The sequence below is a fragment of the Notolabrus celidotus genome, unplaced genomic scaffold, assembly GCF_009762535.1.
Source record: "Notolabrus celidotus isolate fNotCel1 unplaced genomic scaffold, fNotCel1.pri scaffold_373_arrow_ctg1, whole genome shotgun sequence".
Taxonomy (NCBI): Eukaryota; Metazoa; Chordata; class Actinopteri; order Labriformes; family Labridae; genus Notolabrus; species Notolabrus celidotus.
In genome coordinates, this window is record NW_023260197.1 from 5,001 (window position 1) to 25,735 (window position 20,735).

A 20,735-nucleotide genomic window follows, 5' to 3' on the forward strand; every position below is an offset into this window, starting at 1 on the left:
TGCTCCAGGTGAGCTCTGATTTTGCAGGTGAGTTCTGGTCCTGCAGCTGAGCTCTGATTATGCAGGTGAGTTCTGGTGCTGCAGAGTTCTGGTGCTGCAGGTGAGTTCTTGTCCTGCAGGTGAGCTCTGGTCCTGCAGGTGAGCTCTGGTGCTGCCCCTCATAGATCAGCTGGCTCAGTGTTGTTCCTCGCCTTCGGCTCTCAGCCAATCAGGAAGCGCAGCGCTCAGAGTTCCTCAGAATCTCCCTCTAACACATGACTTCTTATTTCCTCTTCGCCCAGACCAGTCCTGGTGGATCGGGGTCTCGGTCTCTGCAGTGTCTTTGTGGTTTTCCTGCAGCCATGGCTTCAGTAAAGTGGACTTGTGTGTTCCTGTTGCTCCTGCTGGGATCGAGCTCCGTGTCCGCTGACAGTAAGTAGGTCGACCTCATGGAGGACGAACTTTAGAGTCTGCTGGATTCACTCTCAGGATTTATTAAAAGTTCATGGACATGTTCTGATCAGGAACTTTAACACTCATACCAGCTGCTGCTGAGTTTACAGGGCGAGCTCACATAACATGTAACATGTTTACCTTCATACACGAAGCAGGACAGAGTCTAAGGGTCTCTGTTTAGTTTCTGTTTAAGTTTCTGAACTCAGGTTTCATGTGGATCTGCTCATGAGGAACTTTCTGAAGTCAAATATTTTAAGAGGGTTCCAAATCTCCTCTGATGCAGGTCTGAGGTCTAAACTGTGTCAGTCATTCATGTTGCTCTGTAAGGAAATCCTTCAAACCTCTTTAATAAAACTCAACTTTATTTAAATATCACCTTTAATACAGACAAACAGGCAGCACAGAGAACACAGCCTGAAAACTGCAGAGAGGGTCAAATAATAAAAGACATAATCATAAATAAAATACTTAAAAATAAAACAAAATAAATAAAATAGATCAAATGAAAAATAAAATCAATACAGTATGATTAATAAAATAATTTAAAAATAAAATTAATACATTAGAGTAAATAAAATGAATTAAATAAATACAGCACAGTAATAAAATAAACAAAAAATAAATAAAATAATACAGGAAAATGATTAAATCAAAAACAATTAAAATCACATTAAAGATAAAACAAATACTGTAAAATTAATAAAATAATTTATTAAAAATAATTCAAAACACATTACAAATAAAATCAATACAGTATAATTAATAAAATAATTTAAAAATAAAATTAATACATTAAAGTAAATAAAATGAATAAAATAAACAAAAAATATATATAAAATAATACAGGAAAATGAATACAATAGATTAAATACAAATAATTTAAAATACATTAAAGATAAAAATAAATACAGTACAATTAAAACAATAATTTAAATACAAGTTATTAAAAATACATTAAAGATGAAATCAATACAGTAAAATTAATAAAATAATTTATTAAAAATACATGAAAAATACATTAAAGATAAAAATAAATACAGTAAAATTAATACAGCAAATTAAATAAAAATAATTCAAAACACATTAAAGATAAAATCAATACAGTAAAATTATTAAAATAAGTTAGGATAGAAAGCAAAACTGAAAATCAGTTAAAGTTAAAAAAGATCAGATAAATGCAAGAAATGAATAGATAAATAAGAGTAATAAATTAGTATAATAATTCAGTCTAGGGCTAAAAATAAATGATTCCAAGTGAAAAGCCAGATTAAAAATGTAAGTCTTTATTTACTTTTAAAAACACTCATAGAGCTCACTGTTTAAATGTCCAGAGAGTTCAGAGTTCAGAGACATAAAGACATTTAAATCAAATCTCCAAACACAGGAGGATTCAGCCTCTGTAATGTTTTCACTCTCTCACTCTCAGTCTAAACTCTGTAAAGTTGAATCAACAGAAACCAGCTGATAAATCTCAAACTGACAAATAACCCTTCAAAGAATCTGATACAGCGTTAACGAGCGGTATCAGAGCCGGCTGCTGATTGGACATTGACTCTCCTCTGAGGAGAAGATCTGAGTTTATCTGATGTTTCCTCAGAGATGACCTCCGCCACGGTGTACTGGGACCCCGAGCACAAGACCATCATCCTGAAAGAGGGGGTGGTGGAGACTGAGGGGGACGCGTACGGGTATCTGAACGACACCCTGTCCAATACGGGCTGGAGCGTCCTGGAGGTCCACGCCGGGTACGGACAGACCCCTGAAACCGATGAGCTCACCTTCTTCCTGGCTGGATACCTGGAAGGTTTCCTCACCGCTCAGTAAGTTTCCACAGGTCCTCATCATTTAATGCAGCCGTCTGTTGAGCCTCATTAATAAAGAGCTCGGCTGTAACCTTTGATAACTCCTGATCTAATGATTAACAGCCTCCTCTGTCTGCACCATGATGCAGTAAGAAACGCAAAGTCATCCAATCAAACGTCCCTGATTATCAAACTCTGTGTTTCTGACCGTGCACGCTGTATTTCTCTCTGTGTTCATACGTTTCTGATGCATGCTCCTGTGTGCAGGCAGATGATGGACCACTACACCAACATGTACCCTCAGCTCATCAAAGACCCGAAGCTCCTGGCCCCGGTGCAGACCTTCATGGAGTGAGTCTGTTCTTCTTTCCTGGGAAAACTCTGAACAAACAGAGAAGTGACACGTCGCTGTCATTGTCTTTCAGATCCTCTTTATGAGGTTTTCAGTCCACTCACTCTTTCCTCTTTAGTGCCTGACATTTAAGATCCACTCACATCATCTGTACATATTTAAACAGTTTCCTATAAGGAGATTTTTCTTTCCGTGCATGTTTCCTCGCTGAACAACATGTTGACTCTTAGTCTCACAGAAAGCAAATATAAAGATTAAAGACTGAAGAGTGAATATTCCTCCTGATCCTCTTGATCCTGCAGGAAGCAGGACGCGTGGACCAGAGAGCAGGTGAAGCTGAACAAAGACTCTGATCCTCTGTGGAAACACGCCGGCTTCATTGTAGCTCAGATGGACGGGCTGCAGGCGGGCGCCGCCGACTGGGCCAAGAAACAAGGGAAGAAGGTAGTGACCACGGCGTGAGGCGGACGGGGAGGCAGAGCGTACGGCCTGACCAGGCAGGGCTCTAACCCAAACCGGACTCTGCCCTCCTTCTAACATCTCTACAGACTCACTCTCTCTCTCTCTCTCCTCTCTCTCTCTCTCTCTCTCTCTCTCTCTCTCTCTCTCTCTCTCTCTCTCTCTCCTCTGTGGTTCATGTGGGGGGGTTAAGGGGAGGCAGAGCGTACGGCCTGACCCGGCAGGGTTCTAACCCAAACCGGACTCTGTCCTCCTCCTAACATCTCTACAGTCTCTCTCTCTCTCTCTCTCTCTCTCTCTCTCTCTCTCTCTCTCTCTCTCTCTCTCTCTCTCTCTCTCTCTCTCTCCTCTGTGGTTCATGTGGGGGGGGTTAAGGGGAGGCACAGCGTACGGCCTAAAGCTTGATTTATTCCTCTGCATCAAACCTACACAGTAACTACGCAAGCCCTGTGATTGGTCGGCTGTGTAGCATCATATTTCCTGCATTCCTGCGTGCAAACTATTTCTGATGAAGTAATCTTAATATAGAAACCAAAGACTTTTAATATTCCCTCTCAGAGTCAGGTTAGTGGTAATGAGAGACATTTGTTGAGACACAAAGTGAACCTGAAGCTCTTCAGCTCTGTGGATGTCTGGCAGTCAGAGAGTCTTTGTTCTAACAGCTGTTTATCCGTCCTTCCCACAGCCGCTGTCCCTCTTTGCCATCCAGTTCCTGAACGCAGTCGGAGACCTGCTGGATCTGATCCCGGCCCTGGTCCCCGATTCTAACCCTCCGCTCAGAGACTTCAAACGCCCGGGGATGGGACACTGCTCTGCGCTCATCAAGGTCAGAGGTCAAAGAGTAACCCAGAGAGCTTTTTACAAACTCTGCGTGAATCCAGATCACTCCAGATGATTCCTTAAATCAGCGTCTCCACATGCACAGAGTGTTCCTACACATGCTCCCCTCATGTCACTGAGCTGCTTCTGTGTTGTCAAGGTTCTGTAGTTTTACTTAAAATCCATCAGCTGCTGACTCATGAAGACGTCTGCATGCATCGGGGAACTGAAAGTATTGTTTTCTCCTCCTTTCTCATTTAAAGCTCCAGTGAGTAACTTTTGGCGCCCCCTGTGGAGGACACAGAACCTCTTTTTCTCTCTTGCACATGTGTGGGAGAGCTTTCTAACAAAAACTTCCCCTGCTTTATTAAAGCAGTGAAACTCATCCAGGATCTTTGGTGTGAAAGACATAAATAAAGATCTGACACCTTCCCCCCCGACAGTGAAGGTAACTTCTCAGAAACAGTCTTTATTTAAGCTGAAGGTCTCGTTTGTTCCTGCAGCTCACACAGAAACGTCATATTTAACTATAAAACTCCTCACAGGAGCTTTAAAGGGTTTAACTCTAACTCTAAAACATTTGTATTTATCAGTAAAGAAACAAGTCTTTGAAAGAGTCTCCTCCTCTGAGACTGACTACATGAGCATCCAGAAAACAGGACTCAGTGTCTCCACAGATTTACAGATTACAAAGAACACTTCATTCATGGATGTCATTTTTATTTGTTTATCTGTAAGATAAAACCAACTCACACACAGGAGACCTTCCTGAACATAACATCCACAATCGACCACATCTTCTGAAGTCCTTCTTTGACTCTGTGGTGGCATCAGCCATCTTCTTTGGAGTGGTCTGCTGGGGAAGCAGCATCTCTGCTGCTGACAGGAAGAAGCTGAACAGACTGGTGAAGAAGGCCAGCTCTGTCCTGGGCTGCCCACTGGACCCTGTGGAGGAGGTGGCTGACAGGAGGATGATAGCAAAGCTCTCTTCTCTGATGGACAACATGTCACACCCCCTCCAGGAGACCATAACAACACTAAGGAGCTCGTTCAGTGACAGACTTCTTCACCTGCGGTGTCTCACAGAGAGATACCTCAGGTCTTTACTTCCTGCAGTGATCAGACTCTATAACCAATAATATATACTGTATATATATGTGTGTTAGATATGCTGATTTTTACTTCTTTAATTTTAATTGCTAATAACTTGGCAGTGGACCAGCTCTTTACCCTTGCGAGGCTCCTGGAGGGGGCATGGGAGTTTGCCCATCCAGTCTACATGTGTTTTGTGGACTTGGAGAAAGCCTACGATCGTGTACCACGGGGGCTCTTGTGGGGGGGTACTAGGGGAGTATGGGGTTCGGGGGCCGCTACTGCGAGCTATCCGGTCCCTGTACGACCAAAGTGAGAGTTGTGTCTGCATACTTGGCACTAAGTCGGACGCGTTCTCGGTGCGTGTTGGACTCCGCCAGGGTTGCCCCTTGTCACCGATCCTGTTTGTAATCTTTATGGACAGGATCTCAAGGCGCAGCCGGGGGGAGGAGGGTCTCCAGTTCGGGGAGCTTGGAATCTCATCTCTGCTTTTTGCAGACGATGTGGTTCTGTTGGCTTCCTGGAGCGGGGACCTCCAGCAGGCATTGGGGCGGTTTGCAGCTGAGTGCGAAGCGGCCGGGATGAGAGTTAGCACCTTCAAGTCTGGGGCCATGGTTCTCTGCTTGAATACGGTGGATTGCTCTCTCTCGGTGGGGAGTGAGACTTTGCTCCAAGTGGGGGAGTTTAAGTATCTCGGGGTCTTGTTCGCGAGTGGGGGTAAAATGGAGCGTGAGATCCACAGGCGGATTGGTGATGCGGGCGTTGTATCGGACCATTGTGGTGAAGAGGGAGCTGAGCCGGAAGGTAAAGCTTTCGATTTACCAGTCGGTCTACGTTCCAACCCTCACCTATGGTCATGAGCTGTGGGTCATGACCGAAAGGATAAGATCGCGGATACAAGCGGCTGACATGAGTTTCCTGCGAAGGGTGTCTGGGCTCGGCCTTAGAGATAGGGTAAGGAGCTCGGACATCCGGAGGGAGCTCGGAGTAGAGCCGCTGCTCCTCCGCGTCGAAAGGAGTCAGCTGAGGTGGTTCGGTCATCTGATAAGGATGCCTCCCGGACGCCTCCCTTTAGAGGTGTTCCGGGCACGTCCAACTGGGAGAAGGCCCCGGGGTAGACCCAGAACGCGGTGGAGGGATTATATCTCCCGCCTGGTCTGAGAACGCCTCGGGATTCCCCAGGAGGAGCTGGAAAGTGTCGCTGGGGAGAGGGATGTCTGGGTCAATTTGCTTAGACTGCTACCCCCGCGACCCGACCCCGGATAAGCGGAAGAAAATGGACGGGTGGATGGATAACTTTTTAATAATTGATACTTTATAGGCTCTCGTTTGCTTTATATTTTTTGCACTTTGTCTACTTTGTTACTGAGACACTTGAATTTCCCCGTTGTAGGACGAGTAAAGGACTCTCTCATCTCATCTCATCTCATCTTATTAAATATTCAGACAGAAGAAGACAAAGTTCCTCGTTATAGTTCAGTAAAAACAGGAAGCGGCGCGCCCTCCTCCTCCTCCTCCTCCTCCTCCTCCTCCTCCTCCGCCGTGACTGAGCTCTCTGTGTGACTGTTTGTGTTGGAGATGATCTCAGAGAGGATCCAGTCTGAGCTCTGCAGGTTTAGGTAGACGTGTTGATCCTCCATGTGTTTATTTATTTATTGTTGGACTTACTAACTTCAGGATTATCTTGGCCTCCTTTCATTTCCTCCTCCACGTGTCACTGAGTGGAGAGATTCAAGATTCAGAACTGGGGGCCTGATTATGAAGAGCTTTGTTTCCTACAAACAGAAAGATGATTTAATCTGAACTTCAACCCTCCATGTGGAGAGATCATACGGAGCACGTCGCTGTATTTCCAAGAAGAACTCAAAGATGCTTAAAAACATTTGCATCCTGAAGGTCGACAGCATCTGAGTAACCTTTGAATCTCAACAACATGTTTTAAACTCCTCCACACAGTCTGAGTTATTCCTCACCTAACTTTGCTTTAGTCATCCTCCAGCTGCATCATCAAATATGTGGAAGTGAAAGACCTCTGCGTCGGTCCTGTAGCCCCCCCCCCACTGAGAGAGCCCGGCTTCTATCAGGAGACTTAAAGCGCCCTGTGGTGACTGAAGGGATTTACATAAACATGCATGCAAAAGTCACTCCCACTCCTCGAGTAATCCTCCTACACTGTCACTGTTTTGCTTCTGCACAAACGGGGAATCACGCTCTAAATTTAATGCAGCGCTCAGAGACACGCTGCTGTGACCACGCTGCTGTGACCACGCCGCTGTGACGCTTCCACAGCTGCCTCCTCCTGTCAGGGTCAGGTTCTGCATCAGATGTGAGATGGACTGGTTCAAGGTTCTTCTTGGTTTGGTGTTTTTCCGCCTCTGCAGCCATCCACACCCTCCCCCCCTCAGACCACATTCAGGCAGCCAATCAGCACAGAGCCTCATCATCACAGTAGCCCCGCCCCCTCAGACCACTGAGGTTAGAAACTGAGAGGTTGCAGATCCTCCAGAGACCCTGAATGTCTGTGACCTTTAAAGTTTGAGCCCCTGTGAGGCGTAGTCAGCCCGTCGTGACGTGGACTGAGCTTTAATCATTCAATCAATCTGTATCAGATGTTTACCTCCTGAAACTTCTGCTGCAGGAAGGTGTCAGATCAGAAGAGTCACTGCCCACATGTTCCTCTGAGAATATTCATAGTGAGAGAGTCGTCTGACTGGATACAGACCACATCTGTCACTTGTGCTCCTTTACATCCAGGTAGTAGAGCTGCAGAGCGTCATGGCAGCAGACATAAACCAGAGCGACAGCTCCAGCTAGTGGAGGGAGGCTGAACTACAGCGAGGGCACAACCTGTGACGACCCTTCAGAGCTGCAGAGATAAAGATATGAGTGATTCGTTTGACTGAGCTGTGATTGAGTTGGTGGACTAAATGTGCACCTCGTCCTTTCCCTCAGCTGCTGCCCGGCTTTGAGAACCTCCTGTTCGCTCACTCCAGCTGGTACACGTACGCCGCCATGCTGAGGATCTACAAACACTGGGATTTCCGTATCACCGACCCGAACGCAGCCACGGGGAAGCTGTCCTTCAGCAGCTACCCGGGTATGTGAACAAGATAATGAGGCCTCTCACATTCACCGCTCTCTAACTCAGGCCTGTTTGTGAAGATTGTCTGGCTCAGTCTCAGCTGATCTTCCTCCTCAGGGTTCCTGGTGTCTCTGGATGACTTCTACCTCCTGGGCAGCGGGCTGATGATGACCCAGACCACCAACAACGTCTTCAACTCCTCCCTCTTTGACACCATCACCCCTAAAAGCCTGCTGGCCTGGCAGAGGGTGCGGTTGGCTCACAGTCTGGCTCATGACGGGGAGGAGTGGGCCAAAACCTTCTCCATGCACAACTCTGGTGATTAGACATTAGTTTACCTCTACAGGAGGAGATGAGTATGATCTCTGAGTTCACAGTTAACATGTTTTAAATGTTCTAAAGATCTGATCAGACTCTCTGTCTCCTCCTCTTTGAAGGAACCTACAACAACCAGTACATGGTCCTGGACAGGAGCAAAGTGAAGCTGGGTCACAGTGTGGCTGACGGAGCTCTGACGGTGGTGGAGCAGATCCCGGGGCTGGTGGAGTACTCGGATCAGACGCAGGCTCTACGCCGAGGTGACCACACCTTGTTTACTCAGACAGCTAGCTTCCTGATTGGCTCTTGTTTCGTTCCACCTGACAGTGTGTGCTTGGCTGTCCTCAGTTCTCTCCTCACACAGCGAGACGTCTGATCCTAAATACTGAACATGTTTTATGTTCATGATTTCAGTCACACCTCAGGAACACCTGACGCCTTTAAAACCATCAGATAATCAGAGCTCTGCTGACTTCAGTCAGAGGAGGAGTGAGTCTGAAATCAGCCTGATTATCTCTCAGTATGTTCCCCACGTTAACTCAACTCTTCTTTTTTTTTTTAAATATATTTTTATTAGGTTTTTCTGCTGTATACATCATTCAAAAAGTGCATGTTACCCAATTTTATATTTTACAGACAAACAAGAACACACCATACAATGACAACCACTAGAGTCCAAGCCAACGTGTTTTGAAATGTTATCTTAAAAATAAGAAAACAGGAAGGACTCATGGATCAGAAAGAAGATATGATACACAAAACAAACAACAACAAAAACAAACAAGCAAACAAATAATAATAATAATAATAGTAATAGTAATAAATACATAAATAAATGGCTAAAATGAAAATGTTCTTATTTCTTACAAACAAAATCTTGATTGAGTTGAGTAACACAACTTGGCCCACGAGACATAGACCACATTAGTCCTCAAGAGAGGGAATAGAATTTACAAATGACATAAAAGGACCCCTGGTCTTTCTAAAATGATCTGAACAGCCTCTAGAACTAAATTTAATTTTCTCTAAATAAAGGAAGGACATTAGGTCTTGTAGCCAGGAATTTTCAGATGGTGGTTTAGGATACTTCCATTGTAGAAGAATGCGTCTGCGGGCCACAAGAGAGGCAGAAGCATTGATATTTCTTTCCCTAACAGAAAAGCGAGTTAAGTCCTCGGGGACACCAAAGATTGAGATTAAGGGGCTGGGAGGTACAGGTCTACAAAAAACTTAAAAGAGGACCAGAATGATCTTAGTTTCAGACAGGAGAAAAACATGTGTGTGTGAGTGGCAGGTGAAATGGAGCATCTGTCGCACAGTTCGCTTGTGTTAAACGGTTTTTTTTAGCTTAACTTTAGAGAGGTGAGTCCTGTGTAAAACCTTAAACTGTATCAATGTAAGACTCTCACAGGGAGATGTAGCATTGACTCTTTCCAGGGCCCTCTGCCACCACTCAGTCTCGAAAGTTGTGCCTTGTTCTTTCTCCCAAGTATCTCCAACAGTTAGTAGGGGTGATAGTGACGTGATTAATTTGACCACCATTGAGGTAATCCTGCAGGTTTTGGGATAAGATAACTCAACTCTTCTTTACTTATACATCACATTTCATACATCCAAGAGCTTCTCAAAGAACAGAGACAGAAACAACAGAGAGGATATAAGTGGAAAGGAAAGAGATTAAACAAATACTTAAAAATAAAATCATTTGGGGCTCCGGTGGCCCAGCGGTCTAAGCACCCCATGTATCCACCATTTAGTGCATGTCTTCCCCCGCTCTCTACTCCCCATGTTTCCTGTCTCTTTCCAGCTTTCCTATCCAATCAAGAAGGAAAAAAATAATAATAATAAAAAAATCCATGAAAAATAAAGTAAAATAATTTCAATAAAATCAATAAAATATCAAATTAAATCAGATAAATATCAGAAAAATAAAAGAATATTAGAAATAATATATATTTCTATAAGATAGAATAAAATAAAATAAATAAAAATGAAGCTCATAATGTTAATAATGCAGTCCAGTTCTTAGAAAATGACATCACTTGAAAAGGTTATGAAAACATGAAAACGAAAGGAAGAAAAAGGAGCCGCCTCCCCAAAACTCAAAGAGTTATCAGCTCATTAAATTCATGCTTAATGAACACTGCAGACACTCTGTCAGTTCACCTGTGTGTCTGCTTCAGGTGTGTGTGTCCCTCTGTTTCAGTCCTTTGAATGTGATCCCTTAAGACAGTCTGGAGGGAGCTCCTCATATTTGGTGAGACATCGACGTGGACAGAATAAACTGATGATGGTGTTTGCAGGTCAAAGGTCAACGTTGCTGTGATCCCTTAAAGAAAGTTTTGATCTTAAGTCAAGAACTCGTACTGCAGGTCAAAGACTTCATCCTGATGTAGCCTCACAGTCCTGCAGGAACAGGTCTTACCTCTCTGTGTGGACACGTTGAAATGAAAACAAAAGACACTAGACGGGACACGATACCTGATTTCTGAGGAAACCCTGGAGGGCGTTTAAACCGGCCGTTTGATTTGTAACCGTCAGATTGAGCAACACAGCCTGATGGTTTCAGAGAAGTCTTCAGCTCTCTGTTTGCTCTGCTGTCGGAGAGGGGACGTCTGAAGGCTCTGTGATTTGAGGATCACATGTTCTGTCAGACCCTCTGAAAGTCCTCCATCATCTTCAGCGGCTCTGATGGCTGGTCGAGGTTCTGAACGACACGGTTCATGTTTCATCAGGATGTTGAGAGGACTAACTCTCTCTCTCTCTCCCTCTCTCTCTCTCTCTCTCTCTCTCTCTCTGTGTCTCACGGCAGGTTACTGGCCCTCCTACAACGTCCCCTTCCACGAGAAGATCTACACGATGAGCGGTTACGTTCAGATGTGGGAGCAGTACGGAGAGGACTTCTCCTACGACCTCTGTCCCAGAGCCAAGATCTTCCGCCGTGACCACAACAACGTCCAGGACCTGGACTCTCTGAAGTTCATCATGAGGTTCAACGGTGAGCAGCTCCTTCTCTTTCTTCACCTCTCTGACTCACGATCAGTTATCTCTCCCTGTCTGAGACCAGTTCAGTTATTCTCCCTCACTTCATTCAGTCCGAACAGCTGATCGCTTAGTAAGGTCTTATTTACCTCTTTGGTTGTTTTCAGACTATGAGAAGGACCCGTACTCCAAGGGGGATCCCTGCAAGACCATCTGCTGCCGTGCAGACCTGAGGGCAGAGAAGGCCTCCCCGTCTGGTTGCTATGACACGAAGGTAATGCCCCATCACTAAGACCTGTCTCCAGGGGGAGGGGGCAGTCAGGTGTAGAAGGACTCTGGGTCAGAGGAAGACCAGATCTGAGTCCTCTCTGACCATCTAAACATCATTTTCAAAATCTATTGGACATAAGAGTCACAAGCAGCTCGCTTTTTTATTTCCCTACTTTCTCTTGACATAGAGGTCGAACTTTCTTACTTTCCCTACGTTCAAAAATGAATTGGCTAACCGGGTCAGGGTCATGACTCAGAGTCAAAGCCGCGTCTTAGATTCAGAGGCCCTGTAGACTTAGTTTCAGACCTCCTGTAGACTTAGATTCAGAGGTCCTGTACACTTCGATTCAGAGGTCCTGTAGACTTAGATTCAGACCTCCTGTAGACTTAGATTCAGAGGCCCTGTAGACTCAGATTCAGACCTCCTGTAGACTCAGATTCAGAGGTAATGTAGACTTAGATTCAGAAGTAATGTAGACTTGGATTCAGAGGTCCTGTAGACTTAGATTCAGAGGTCCTGTAAACTTAGATTCAGGGGTCCTGTAGACTTAGATTCAGGGGTCCTGTAGACTTAGATTCAGAGGTCCTGTAGACTTAGATTCAGGGGTAATGTAGACTCAGATTCAGGGGTCGTGTAGACTTCGATTCAAGGGTCCTGTAGACTAAGATTCAGAGGTCCTGTAGACTCAGATTCAGAGGTCCTGTAGACTTAGATTCAGAGGTCCTGTAGACTCAGATTCAGAGGTCCTGTAGACTTAGATTCAGAGGTCCTGTAGACTTAGATTCAGAGGTCCTGTAGACCTAGATTCAGAGGTCCTGTAGACATAGAATCAGAGGTCCTGTAGACTTAGATTCAGAGGTCCTGTAGACTTAGATTCAGAGGTCCTGTAGACTTAGATTCAGAGGTCCTGTAGACTTAGATTCAGAGGTCCTGTAGACTTAGATTCAGAGGCCCTGTAGACTTAGATTTAGAGGTCCTGTAGACTTAGATTCAGGGGCCCTGTAGACTTAGATTCAGAGGTCCTGTAGACTTAGATTCAGAGGTCCTGTAGACTTAGATTCAGAGGTCCTGTAGACTTAGATTCAGAGGTCCTGTAGACTTAGATTCAGAGGCCCTGTAGATTTAGATTCAGAGGTCCTGTAGACTTAGATTCAGAGGCCCTGTAGACTTAGATTCAGGGGTCGTGTAGACTTAGATTCAGAGGTCATGTAGACTTAGATTCAGAGGCCCTGAAGACTTAGATTCAGGGGTCGTGTAGACTATGAGCATGACGTGTCTCTGACCCGTCAGCTGACCTGCCGTCACAGATTTCATGGAAAGAGGTGGATTTATAAAATTAAAGAGTGTTCCTCTGTCTCCTGTGTCGTCCCTCCTCCAGGTCACAGATTTCCTCATGTCAGAGAAGTTCAGCGCCGAGGCTTTGAACGGACCGACCACGCAGGGCGGTCTCCCTCCGTTCACCTGGGGAAACTTCAGCAGCATCAGCCACCAGGGTCTGCCTCAGTCCTACAACTTCACCTTCATCAAGATGCATCCTCTTCTCTTCCACCCATGAGGTGTGTGTGTGTTTGTGCGTGCGTGTGTGAGTGTGTGTGAGAGGAAACGTTATGAATGTGGGGGATGTCCAGGTCTTACCTGCACAAGATGATTTTTATTTGAAGACTTCTTCAGGTTCAGGATTACCTCCAAACTAAAGCTTCATCTTGAAGCGGCGCCCCCTGTTGGATGAACTACAGAATGTCAAACTGCCAATCAGATTATAATCAGTGTTTCAAAGTGTGTGTGTGTGTGTGTGTGTGTGTGTGTGTGTGTGTGTGTGTGTGTGTGTGTGTGTGTGTGTGTGTGTGTGTGTGTGTGTGTGTGTGTGTGTGTGTGTGTGTTAGATGATTAGAGCCAGCTGTGTTTTTATACCTTCAGCCAAACGTGCCTTAAAGAGAGTGATTTATGATTTCATGATTTCTTGATTTCTTGATTTGTTGATTTGTTGATTTTCTGAAACGCTGCCTTGAATCTTTAAATCCTGTTCAGCCTCTGTTTTGAAACGCTGAATGTTTTCACACATGCAAACACTTTTCTTTTAATAGTGATGAACCGATGTGTGAAGTCTCACCTCAGGGCTGTGGTTTACTCACTGTGCTGATCCAGAGTGTCTCAGGTTGTGTGATATGAAATGTGATACTGCACATCTGTGTTTATTAAAGCTTCCCGGGTCGGTCCGGTCTGTATTCTTGTCTTGTGAGAGTCTCTTGTTTCAGCCGTGTTCACAGCTGTGAGGAGGTGTGATGTTTCAGAAGCCTGCGGCCTGCAGACCGGGTTAAAAATGGAGGTGATGCTGACGGTAAAGGTTTAGTCAGGCGGCACATTCAGAAACACCATCGTTATCAACCAATCACAGGAGTTTCTGTTTGTCAGGAAACAAACATCAGCATCAGGAGTCTCTCTGTGTGGGGGTCACAGCTTCCTCCTCTTTTTCTTGCTGGATATTTCCCTCCCATAAATCACCGTATTTATGTTTTATCATTAAATTAAAATGTGGGGGCGCTGGTGGCGTCGCAGTCCAAGCGCGCCCCACATACAGACGCTATAGTCCTCACCGGCCGTGACCGTTTGCTGCGTGTCCTCCCCTTCTGCTCCCCACATTTCCTCTCTCTCTTTACCCGTCCTGTGAATTAAAGGCAAAAAGCCCAAAATAAGTTAAAATAAATGAACAACTTGCATTTTTGCATTGATCGAGCTGAACCACTGGAACATTACTCTGAAGCTACATCATCAAAATGATTTCTGACCTTCTTCAATTCTAAAATTAACAATTTATTTAAATTGGGGGCGGCAGTAACTCAGTCCATAGGGACTTGGCTTGGGAACTGAAGGGTCGCCGGTTCGAGTCCCAGTATGGATGAAGTTTGGAAAGTGGACTGGTGGCTGGAGAAGTGCTGGTTCACTTGCCTGGGCACTGCCGAGGTGCCCTTGAGCAAGGCACCGAACCCCCAACTGCGCTGGTTGACGGCAGTATCCTCACTCTGACATCTCTCCCTAAGCATGTTCACTGCATGTGTGTGCATGATTGTATGTATATACCAAAAAAACTGTATGTGTAGCATGTCCAAAAATAGCATGAGTGAAAAAATTGAATTTCCCCCCTGGAGATTAATAAAGTACCTTTCTTCTTAAAATTATGAAACAAAAACATGTTTTCAGACATGATGTGATAAATGTATTTTAGCTGGTTGCATTGAGATCTTTCAGACCTGAGTTCCCCCTGAGAATGACTAGATCTCCCGGTTAGTGCTCACTGGGATCAGACATAAGTGCCGTTATACATTTGATATTTAATATATTCTTCAGGTGATGATGAGACAGCTTTCTAACGCTCTTAATGTTGTTTTTAAAACTCAGGCCTGAGTCCAGGATAGGGCTGAAAGATTAATCAAATTCAAACAGACATCACAATGTATTAGAATGCAATTTTCAAATCGTAAAGGCTGCAATAAAAACAAAAACTAAAAGTTTGATGTACTCAGACGCAACCTAATGTGACATGCATGCAGCAGGTGACCGTAATTCACCTTTCAGCTGGTTTGCTGACGGCCAAAGATCTCAAGAACGAGACACGTGCGAGCGGGGGATGAAGAAAACAACTTCAGCCACGCTAAGTTTTGATTTGTTGTTTTGTTGTTGACATCTTTAAAAATGACCTCAGCAGAAGAACTGATCATATTGAGGCATACAGAATAATCAACACTCTGAATATCAACATGTGGAGCAGGTTTAAGAATAATCTCCACAGACGCAGAGTCAGTGAAGACCCAGACTACAACATGTGGATTTACTGCAACAGGACAACTGAACAGAATCATGTTTCAGACTCACAGAGTCCAGTTTTCTGTCTACTGGTTCTTATTGAGAATAATGAGCATGTTTACGTGGTCAGGTGTCAGCCAGGAGGGCAACCGGGTCAGAATCAGACCGCTGTGTGCAACACCTTCAGTCAGCTGATTCACATCCAAACATGCTTTAAACTGTTTGGCAGAATTTTGTTAAGTAGTTGTGAACGCTTACAAGACTGCAAGTCAAAGTATTTAGTAAGTTTAAAACTGTAATTGAAGTAGATAAATAAACCATCTTTCATATTAATTCATGCTTCATTTGCCTTTACCTTTAAAGGTGACATATCATGCAAAATGGACTTTTTAATGGTTCTCTCCCTGAAATCTGTGTCCCTGTCTACAAACCCCCTGAAAAGTAAAAGACTCCATTCTGCCCCTGTTCTGATTTATCCACCTTTCTGTAAATGTGTGCTGAAACCAGCCGTTTCAGTTTTCAGTGTTTTTCATACGTCACAACGCCATCCGGTCTGTAACAGGAAGTCAGAGCTCGGAGCTTGTTCAGCCCATAGACTGTATAAAATACAACTCAACCCCTCCTCCGTTTTTCATTCCCTGCACACGTGTGCTAACAAGGAGCTTAGGAGGGAGGCATGCTAGTTGTAGGCTGTCTTAATAAACACAAAGGTCGGTTTTACTCCCCACGTCTGCAGATTTGAAGATCTAGTGGATGATTTTTATTTATCATGGAAAAGTGCTAGCGCTAGTTAGCATAGCCACATAGCTACATGTTTGTAGCTGTGTACCAAGACACACGTCGACATACTGACAAATAAAACAACAAGAAACACTAAATCTGTGACCAATCCTTCAGAAAGGTCCTGCTGCAGGCGCCTCTCCGTCAGGATCAGATTCTGGATCAGATTCACAGGGTTGAAGTAACGCGGGTCTGTGAGCAGCCGTGTATATTCAGCCAACATGTAAACATTAGATCAACGTGCTGGACAGCCGAGGCCACACCCACTTCCTGAGGGGGCGTGGTCAGAGAAAAAACAGACTGTTCTGAGAAGGGCTGAAGAAGAGGGGTTTTCAGGCAGACCAAAATCTGATTTCAAAGTGTTTTTTTGAGCTTAAACTTTAGCTAAGTTAGCTAATGTATACGTGGCTTGTGGAGAACTGAGGACTACCTAGTTACTGATTTATTGAGAACAAAATTAAATAATTGTTATTAAATGGAGATTTCATATAGAACTTTTATGATTCCTAAGTCTCGGTAGGAGCCGCTGGCCCTGAGGTATTCTGACAACATCAAATGAGGCCCTCTTTGAAAAAAGTTTGGACACCACTGATGTAAATGATCACACACCCGCTCAGTGGCGTGTTTGATACAGTCATCCACTGCTTGAACCGGGTCCCGACACTGTCACATAGACCTGCGTGTCGTCTGCGTAGCGACTGAATGTTTCTGTAAGCGATGAAGAGCGTGAAGATTTAAAACAGAGGAGGCCTCAGGACGGAGCCGAGGGGAACTCCCCTGTGTCGTTTAGGATTTAGCTGAAGGACAGAGATCCAGACTAAAGGGCTCTGTCATGAAAGATTTGAGATCTTGTGTTTTATTGTATGAGTCATGCTCTTTATGTGGCTGCAACCAGCCAATCATGGCCCTCGTTATTGCCCTGCCCTAAAATGATACACAGATGTGGGGGAAGAGAGATCAGTTACCTGATTACAGTGAAAGAGTTCATGTTACTGTGTGTGTGTGTTCAGAAACAAGTAAGTACATGAGTTATAGAGTTATTGTGTCTTATATATGTTACAGTGATGTGTTCAGTTCGACTTGTAGGAACTAAGTTAGCATAAAGTTCGTTAGCTGCGTGCTAACGCTAATGGGAAGCTAACAGTGCTGTTTAAGCCTATGTGTGTGTATTCTGGGTTCAGACTGCTGCTAGTGTGTGTTGTTGTGTGTTGTTTACTAGTACAGCACCTCTACCAGTGTTCTATAGTGAGCTAAACGAGCTGTTAATTACCCTTTACCATCTGGATGCTGTTTGTATTGTTAGCATTGATGTAGCAGCACTGCTGTTATCATGCTTGTATACTGAAACTCTTTACTTCCTTTGTCTTATAGAACCACACACACACACACACACACACACACACACCACACACACTCTCAGATAACAACCCCCAAGGCTCAACAATAAAGAAGATTGAAGATAACATCCAGTTTCCTGCACCATGGTGGCCACACTATCCCTACCAGCTTGATTTACACTCCTAAATAATCCTACCTTCATATCAGGCTCTAAGGTCAGGGTTTTCTCTCTCTCTTTTTTAGTAGCTCTCTCTGTTTCTCTCTCTCTTCTCTCTCTCTGTTTCCCTCTCTGTCCCCGGGGTCACATGAAGTGATTCACCCTTTCCTCTGAAATGAGGGAACTGAAACGTCTGTTAGCGCTCTGTATTCATTTCAGAAATCCTCTCTTTGCATCCCTCCTCCTCCTCCTCCTCTCTCTCTCTCTCTCTATCCGTCTTCGCTCTTCAGCTGTTTATTTTTGAGTCTTTAATATAAGTGAAGAGTAGGTGAGCACGGCGGCAGGTCTCTCCACATTACTCACCCTGCTGCCGCCATGAACAGGAAGAACTGTTCTGCCGGTACTGAGTGGGACAGCCTCGTCAAACAGTGCATGCCCAGCAGGACTAAAACCAGACCTCAACCTGAACCTGCTGAACCGCTGACAGGTGAGTGTCTCTGTGTTTGAGTCCTGAGTCTGGTTTTAGTTTCAAACTTCTTTAGGACTGACTTCACTAGCCCTGCGGCCTCCTTCTGATGCTGACTTTAATACTTGAAGCTCAACAAAACCACAGATTGGTTTCCACCTGACTTTATATTTAGATAATGGACCTTAAGTCTGATGTACTGACATGTTAAGACAGACACCTCTGCCTGATCCTGATCCAGAGTGTTTGGAGAAACAGTTTTTTCTGTTATGTAATAATTGTTCTTCCTCCAGCGCTGCCCCAGCCTCCTGTGGTCCAGGTGAGAGCCACGTCCCCTCCTCCTGTGACCTCGTCAGTGATGGTTCTGAGTCCGGCTCTGTGGATCTACGTGGTTCTGGTCACAGTGGGCTCCATCCTGGCCTTGGCGCTCTTCTTCATCTATTACAAACATAAGGCCAGGACCAGCAGAACCCAAGGTAAGAACTCCAGACACCCTGATTTACAGGATTATTGTAGTCCTGTTTTAACCTTTATTTAAACCTTTATCACTGAAGAACAACATTTCCCAGAATCCTCAGCAGAAGGAAAGACTGTTTATAGAACACCTTTAAAAAACAAAGAGACAGGACAACAAGAGGACCAAAGGTGTACGATGACAGAGATGTTATAGATAGATAGATAGATAGATAGATAGATAGATAGATAGATAGATAGATAGATAGATAGATAATACATAATGCATAATACATAATACATATCTCAGTATATATATACAGATATATGTTATATGTATTATATATCTATGTAATATACAGTATAAACATATATATGTATATAAAATAGATGACAATATATCTTAATCTCTCCTCAGCATAGATAAGATAAGATAGTCCTTTACACGTCCCACACAAGGAAATTCAAGTGTCACAGTAACAAAGTAGATTGTAGGTAGCTGTGTAAGTTTCGTACAGTACTCTGGGTTTCTATCGTGGTACACGTGTGGAGGGGCGGTCTGAGAGGAGAGCAGAGGAAGCAGGGCTGCAGGGCTGCAGGCGGGCAGGTGATGAAGTGTGACGGTGAAGAACATGACGGTAGAAACTTCACAGTTTCTGTTCTCTTCTTCTCAGGCGTCCCAGGGGTCAGCTCCGCTCTCCTGACAGCTATTCTGGTTCTCACACACATCCGTTAGTGAGGAAGGACAGAGCCGTCTTCACTTTAAAACACAACACACACTTTAAACTGTCCTAAAGATCAACACCAGCCGTGTCTGATCACAGCTTCATGCAGGAGAGCAGCGTGCTGGTGGACCCCGTGAGGGAGCGTTAAGCCTTTACACAGCAGCTCGTGTGAGCAGGCCTCTCAGCCAATGAAAGCTCATGATGCTGAAAGCTGCACTTCTTCATCTTTTTATTAAAACTGAGTAATGCAGCTCATGTGCCGTCTGAAGCCAGCAAAGAGAGACCTCAGGAATGTCTCAGCAGTGTGTTTCAGTGCTGACTGAGTCTTCAGAGCGTTATCACAGGACGCAGGAATGTACCAAACTAGATTAACTATCAGCCGTCTCTCTGCTGAGAAACACATCATTGTTCCTCATGTGATGTGATTAGAGCTTCTCTAACACTCAGCTCAATTATTACAGCATTGTGAGGAAATTCAATCATGAAGACGTCTCTGTCTCTGCCAGCTTCAGCTCTCACAGAAGTGAGCCTCACGGTCGATCAGAGGAGGAGTCTGAAAGTTGAATCAGAATTTAATCTAAAATAAAACATGTTAACGTCTTTAACTGCACACCAACAGAGAAGAGTTACTGTCGTATCAGCCGGGACAGAGAGGGAGAACACTTCAGATCAGGTTTATATAATAACATGTTTTATTAAAGGAGCCTCTCAGAGCACTCAGGGTCACATACAGGGCAGAGTTTTAAAAAGTGAATTTAAATAGAATATCTTATAAAATAAAATAAACATAAATGTGTTACATCTTCAGTTTAAGTGCTGATGTCTAAAAATGTTATAATGTTAATGCGCCCTGATTTTATTTCTATTGTTTGATTTGTTATTTTAAATGTTAACTTTCGTCCATGCTGCTATAGTGAAGAGCTGCTAAACTGCCTTTCATTGTTACACAACAATGACAATAAAGATCTATTTTATTAAAGTTAAGATTTAATTTTATTTAAAAATTCTTCATTAACAAACAGTTTGTGTTAAAAAACCACAGCTCTGTCTGTTCCTGGTCTGATCCTCTCTCTCCTCCAATCCCAGCTTTTATTAAACATCATGGACATTAATCAGAGCTTTTTAAATCTACCTTAATTATATTTTTAATCCTGTGTTTAAAATCCTTTTATTGTGCATTTAAAAAAACAATTTTAACAATATGAAGCAGTGTCAGTGATTTGTGAATCAAATGAATGTAATGAAACATATTTTATGAGTTTATTCTGTCACACACAGGGTTTATTATTATTCTAAAGATAACACTGAGAGTCAGCCTCATCCTCATGTCTGTGCTGATTCTCTCTCTCCTAAATATCTCTCTGTCAGCTGACGTGATGTGTTTACCTGCTGACATCAGTCTG

At 44.0% G+C, this 20,735-nt stretch overlaps 2 protein-coding genes across 3 annotated transcripts in view; both read left to right on the forward strand.

The window, feature by feature from the left end:
• The first annotated feature begins 200 nt into the window (after positions 1-200).
• On the forward strand, positions 201-13,838 carry plbd1 (phospholipase B domain containing 1). Its single transcript, XM_034679185.1, has 11 exons — positions 201-411; positions 2,033-2,255; positions 2,505-2,588; positions 2,892-3,033; positions 3,734-3,874; positions 7,912-8,056; positions 8,159-8,359; positions 8,479-8,619; positions 11,172-11,357; positions 11,509-11,615; positions 12,991-13,838. Exons 1-11 carry the CDS (start codon positions 255-257, stop codon positions 13,165-13,167), a joined length of 1,704 nt encoding a protein of 567 aa, XP_034535076.1. The 5' UTR covers positions 201-254; the 3' UTR covers positions 13,168-13,838.
• Positions 13,839-16,854: 3,016 nt separating this feature from the next.
• Positions 16,855-20,735, forward strand: part of LOC117809718 (tumor necrosis factor receptor superfamily member 13C-like) — an 8,913-nt gene continuing 5,032 nt past the window's right edge. Inside the window, exons 1-4 of one of the 2 annotated variants that reach the window (XM_034679187.1) lie at positions 16,855-17,209; positions 17,565-17,746; positions 18,072-18,175; positions 18,448-18,630. In XM_034679187.1, the coding sequence (XP_034535078.1) occupies positions 18,121-18,175; positions 18,448-18,630 (238 nt within the window). In that variant the 5' untranslated portion in view covers positions 16,855-17,209; positions 17,565-17,746; positions 18,072-18,120. Of the gene's footprint in view, positions 17,210-17,564; positions 17,747-17,978; positions 18,176-18,447; positions 18,631-20,735 lie in introns of both variants that reach the window. The other variant, XM_034679186.1, reaches the window with a different exon arrangement.